The sequence below is a fragment of the Rhea americana genome, unplaced genomic scaffold, assembly GCF_003343005.1.
Source record: "Rhea americana isolate MKP2758 unplaced genomic scaffold, rheAme1 scaffold_412, whole genome shotgun sequence".
Classification (NCBI taxonomy): Eukaryota; Metazoa; Chordata; class Aves; order Rheiformes; family Rheidae; genus Rhea; species Rhea americana.
The window spans coordinates 255,270-261,269 of record NW_028186549.1 but is presented as its reverse complement, the minus strand read 5'-3'; the positions used below and the strand labels follow the sequence as shown (position 1 = coordinate 261,269).

Below are 6,000 nucleotides of genomic sequence, written 5' to 3'. Positions count from 1 at the left end.
TTTTTTTGGTTGTTTTTTTTTAACTCAAGATGAAGGAATCTGTTGAATAAGCAATTTTGAACATTTACAGGGCGTTTTCATGAAGACTTATAGGGCAGGGTTTTTTTTTTAATGTGTTCTGCTAGCACTGAAATCGTACAATACAGTGAAGAATGTAAATTTTTTCAGAGAAAATGGTTATGCCAACATGAGCATGAATACACTTTTGCAGTATACTGTACTTATGTTGGGAAAAACATAACCTTCCTATATAGGAACACAGTTTACTGGAAGAGCTAGATCAGCTATGGGGTTTATCTTGTGGTAATTGTAGTAAAAGGTGAAAACTTAAAGGGAGTGTTTGTAAATGACCTGAGAGTCTTGTGTGTGTGCATCATTTTTTAATACCTTGTAGATGAGAAATAGGACCTATTTGTATAAATACATATGTGTGTATGTGTATTTTATTTAATTTTATATATATATATTTCTTTTCTCACCGAGTCAGGTGCAGATTTTAGTTCAACCACTTTCTTCTTTTTTAGGCCAAGATTTATCAAGATGATTACTTGCCTTACCTTTCTGCACTTAAATTGATTGTCTGTTTATTGATGCTGTTGCTTTCTGCTGGCTTTGGGGCTGGCCCAGTCTGGGGCCATGAGGTCAATGGCAAAGACTGGAGAAGCGTAATCCCAAAGTTGTTCCGGATGGCTTGTAGGGTTCCCGGCGTTTGTGTATAACATTGGCATTTTCTTATGAAACATGACCGAGGTAACACTGACTTTTAGACTGCTGTCTATTGAAACCAAAACGTCCTTACTACTTTGTGGCTGCTTCTCCTTTTTGATGTTGTTGTTACTGGAACATTCTGTTTTTCTTCAGTGATGAGACTTTTCTGCCCATATGCAATTCCTAGACATGGAGTTGACTTCTGGCATTCTAAAAGTAAAAACTTTCTAGTAAAATAGGAAATGTTCCTTTGTACCTTTACTGTAACAAACAAAGAAATATTTGCCCGCACTTCCATCCCTCTCACTCATGTGACTTTTTCTCCGATTCCCTGAAAGGCCTGTTACTCGTATGTGTGCAGGTTTCTTGGAACGAGAACTTGTATGAGACAGGTTGACCTTGAGTAGATGAGCCCATTGCACAGGAGGAAAATCTGTCTCCTCGTGCAGGCTTGAAAGCTGTGATACTGTCAGGAGAAAGCTTACGTTTAACTTCCACAAGTTATTGAAGAACATGCTATAAATTGAAATAATCACCAGCCATTAGAGCTCCACTTCTAATTTGTTTCTTCCCCCCAATACTGACGCTTTGCTTTTTGTTGCATGTCCCTAACCTTTGCTATAGAATTTTCCACAGGTAACACTGTGGAAATTACATTTCTGTAGCAGAAAAAAAGGAAAATTATTTGAGAGAGGGAGAGAGAGAGAGAGAAATGGACCTTCCATCTCTGGAAGGTCCTTAGATACTGGAGTCTTAATTAAAAGGTCAAACCCACTTTAAGAAACAAATATCTAAATATAACCTAAACTCTATGCAGGCAGTCTCTGGTAACTAAGACTTCACAATGTGGCCACAGTAATATATATAGGAACTCCTGTAACTTTCCTAAAATAGACACTTTTTTTTTTAAAAAAAAAAACCCTACAATGGCTTTATTGGCGCTCATTTGGAATGGCTTGCTAAACTTGCTTGTGCTTCTGCTGTTCCCAAGGAACTTCCCATATTAATGTCAACAAACATCTGTGCCACAGTCTAGCATATATGTACAATGCACAATTTTTAATGTGTTCTGTGTGTGTTTTGGGATTTTTTTTTTTAATCTATGAAAAAGTCTACATTTTCAGGTAGAAACCATGAGCTTTTTATACTGAAATCAGCTCTTACTGCTTATTTGATGCTTTATTTTAGAAAGCGATTTGCTGCTCTAAAATTGTATTGCCTGCACAGAGACGTGAGCATGTACCAGATGCTAGGTCAAAAAAAAAAAAAAAAATCGGCTGTTGACTTGCAGTTCCATACCTACTGCATACCAGAAATCTCCATGGGTATCAATGACACCGTTCCTTATTTTTGAATGTGACAGAGAAATAAGCAGAGTGGCTCTTTTTATGTAAATCTTGTGCTAGTCCACAGAAACTTGAAAAAATACAATCCGTAAGCCTTTTTCTCAATGATCGTTTTAATTGGTTTAATGACCTGAGTGGCAATTGCAGACTCCTTCCCCGTACGGTTGTCACCTGTATTTTCAAAAAGGTGGTCGTTCCTGTAATCTGTAACTGACAGGTATGGCAGTTTGAAATATCTATTTTTCTTTAATTTCAGGATAAACACCATGATGCTGCTCATGAAATTATTGAGACAATTCGGTAAGTGTTCAATGTAGACATGCCTGAGATTTCTTGTGTGTTACTTATCTCAGTAAATAGACTTCTTGAGACAAAGTGTAAAAGAGGACAGTAGTCACAATAACTTAGCTGCTCTAAATTTTATTTTCTGAGCTGAATCGGTAGTGTTGCAATACAAATCTGTAACTTTCCCTACTCAACTTAAATTTGGTTTTTAGTGTGCCAAATTCTGTTTTTGTTTGGACAGAATTAAAAATAAATAATGATATTTAACTTTTGATGCTGTGTATAATGAAGTTTCTGATGCTTCCAGGAAGCTGTGCTTCACAAACCAGTGATGACAATTTGCGTTTAATCTTTAGAGAAGCAAAATTAAAGTATCATTGTCATGATGTGTTGAGTTCTGGTCCTAATCAAGATTAAACTTCTTATTCGCTTTCTTTCCTTCTCCCTTTTTCTTTTATTGCTGTCATGTTGCATCATCATTAGCATTTGTACCTATTTGGAGATGATGTCCTTATCATTCATCTTAATTCTGTTGGCAGAGTTAGATCAGTGTGGGGAAAAAAATGAGGATGGAGGTAAAAAAAACAAATACAGAGTAGGAAGACTGTTTCCAAAACAGTGTTAGGGTCAGAGGCAGGCAGTGGCTATGATGTGGCTTGCTGTTATTTCTGCAAGATGGGGAAGTGACTTTCTGTAGAGCACAAAAACTCTCCAAACACCTCTGGTCAGTGTTATCCCCATCGGTTTGTTTAAAAACTGTTCTTGATAACTGTTTTAGACCTTATTTTCTATGTTTTCTGGGGTTGAGGGCTTTCTGTGATTGAGTGTCACACCTGCAGCAGGTTTTAACGGTTGGACAGTGCAGATACAGATGAAATGTGAACAGCGTTTAGTCTGCATATCTACCTGGGCTTGAAATCTGATAAGTAGCAYGTGGCCTAGGAAACAGTGTTGAGGCTTCTTTGCGCCCAGCATCACTTGAAGAGCTAAGTGCTTGCTTGGTCGTTAGAGCTGAAAACACCACTTACATATATGAAGTCATAGTGTTTTACCATGGTCTGCAAAACAGATTTCTTTTGTTAATCAGAGAGAATGGGTGATGACTGTGTTAGGGGATACAGCTGAGATTTTTTTTTCTTAAAGAACCGTTCTTTTCTAACTACCAAACCTTGACACAAGATGCGCTGTCACTGCTACTTCCAGTTCAGTTGTACTGACTTTGATAATATTCTGTGCCTTGGTACTTGTGACATCATTTGTCAGCGTGATTTTTTTTTTTTTGAAAAGACCTTCTGTGAAGAGGTTTAAACAGACGTAGCGCTGACACTGCTGGAGTCATCTGTGCTCGTGCTTTCTGTGTTACACCAGCTGAAAGCAAAAAGAAAGCTGTGTTGGAAAGCAGTTGGACCAAAGCAGCGTTTCACGATTTTCTTTTAAGCTTGACTGCAGTATATACAGGCTGTTAAAATGCTTTCGTACCGCCTCTGTTTGCCTTGTGCAAAGTAACCGTGATGTGGTTGCTTTTGATACTGAGCAGTCTTATGAAAGTTTTGGGTAAAAGAATTCAAAGAAGTGTTTCTCTTTTCAAGCTAGTAGTAAACAGCCTTATTGGCCCTAATTCAAGAGAAAAGAGTTGCAGAGATCAAAGTAGTCATATTTTCAGAGAAATGGTAGATATTAGAAGAGAGGCAGCCATAGATTTTAAAAATTCTGTTTTTTTTTCTTGCTTATTATATTTTTAATCATTGTGAATCACCCAAAAGGAACTAGAACTGTTGGATCTCTGGTCATTATATATTTTTTTCCATTTCAAAATTGATGCATCAAGGTCCACAAAGAAGAAACTTTGCCGTTCTGCTTGGAGTTCATCCTATGTTATGCTTGGAGTTCTTTCGAAGATAAACATTTTCCGATTTTGATGCTTTCACAGGAAAGAGTGTGCAAAGTCTATATGACTTCTAAGTTGTCTGTGAAAAGAATTAATCTTTCTATTTTCCAAGAGTGAAGGCCTCTTCTGTTGGATTCTGTTGCTGGATGCATTGCAAGTGGGTGTGAGCTTTCCATTCTTAATGGCAGCAACATTTTAGACTTTGTTAATTCATCATGGAAAGGGGTGATTTTTTTTTTTCTTTTGGTCAAGGTGACTTTTGAAAATCTATTTCAGGGTTGATTAAGTAAAGTGGAAGAGCAGTTTAGAGTACTACACAGAGGAGAATATTCCTATAACAAGTATTTGGTGGTATTGTTTTGGGATGCTATAGGAAATGTCCTCTCTACATTCAGCTTTGTTAAGAATGCCTATAACAGTATCAGCTTTGTTAAAGATATCATCAAAAATTGCACTTTGCATTCATGTTTTATGTTAGGTTAGCATCAGCTATGGCTTTATGTATTTTTAGATGCGTTGAATATATTTATCGCCTCGTTTTGAAGTTGTGCTATTTCAAGAGCTTTATACTACTGSCAATGTCTATGGGCATCTTACTGCTTGTTCAAGAGAAACAAATACGAACCACTGCAGCTTTCCAATTAGCATTTTGTGATCTCAGCCTTACTCCTCACAATATTGTGATCTTTCATGTCTGCTGCAGTATTTTGTCTTTATGTATAGCAATGCCAGTCCAGGATTGAGGGCAGACTGTCTTATTAAACTAAATTGGAGGTGTTGTTTTTATTCTGTTTCTTCTCTCGTTTCAGGTGGGTTTGTGAAGAAATCCCAGATCTCAAGCTTGCTATGGAAAATTATGTTTTAATTGACTATGATACAAAAAGGTGAGAGGGATTTTTTTTTCCTCCTACCAGGAGGGCAGGCCAGAATGGTTTATAATGAATTAGTTTGTAACTGGTTATTCTTAGACACTATAAACTGAAGTTTTCCTTTAGAACTGGCTTCAGACTCTACAAAGTTATTTTGGTAGGAAATGTGTAACAGAAATATTGGCAAAGGCTGTTGGATTAAGGACATAATTGGAAACTCCACACAGCAGAAAGTTGAGCTCTGGTGTACGTTGGAATTACTCACTCTGAAACAATGATTGGTATCTGCGCTCTTGGACTGTGTCCAGGGTTAGGAATCTGAATGGCATTGAGGTTTCTACTTTTGTAGTAGCTAAGAATTCCTGTTTAGAAAATGGCATGCCAGAACTGTCTGTCAGCGCTGTGTCCTTCTCCTGCCGTGATGTAGGAGGTTAACCTTCCCCGTTTCTCCTCTGTTTAGAATTCAGTGCAAGTGAGATGCTRTTTGAGTGGGGGGATAAATAAAAAGGCAAATTATTTATACCACTCTTCTGGGCAGCTAGAAGATGCCTTTRGCTACATGCAAATGCCTATTCCACAGGCGGCTGAAGATGAACGTATAGTATGCAACATTCTCCTAGTGGCTGGGAGAGGCAGATTCTGACCCTGTGATTTATCTGTGGAGAAGTTGGATGTTCTGTGTATTGACTTGGCTGTACTGAGCCTGGAAAAAGAGATTATAGTTTACAAAAACCTCCCTAAATTGCTTTCATGGGAAAGACTGAATTTGTTCAAGTCTCTACAACATGACTAAACTTTCAGAACAAGATTTACAAATGAAACTGCATCAGTTTCTAATACATCGTTGGCTATTGTCCTGAGCACTGAAGTGATACTTTTATCACAGTCTGCTTGAGGTATTACT

At 37.6% G+C, this 6,000-nt stretch overlaps 1 protein-coding gene across 1 annotated transcript in view; it reads left to right on the top strand.

Annotated features, from left to right (window-relative positions):
• The first annotated feature begins 741 nt into the window (after nucleotides 1-741).
• The window catches only part of DOT1L (DOT1 like histone lysine methyltransferase), a 59,296-nt gene continuing 54,037 nt past the window's right edge, over nucleotides 742-6,000 (top strand). Inside the window, exons 1-3 of the mRNA XM_085314818.1 lie at nucleotides 742-750; nucleotides 2,311-2,354; nucleotides 5,037-5,111. Of these exons, the coding sequence (XP_085170944.1) occupies nucleotides 742-750; nucleotides 2,311-2,354; nucleotides 5,037-5,111 (128 nt within the window). The remainder of the gene's footprint in view (nucleotides 751-2,310; nucleotides 2,355-5,036; nucleotides 5,112-6,000) is intronic.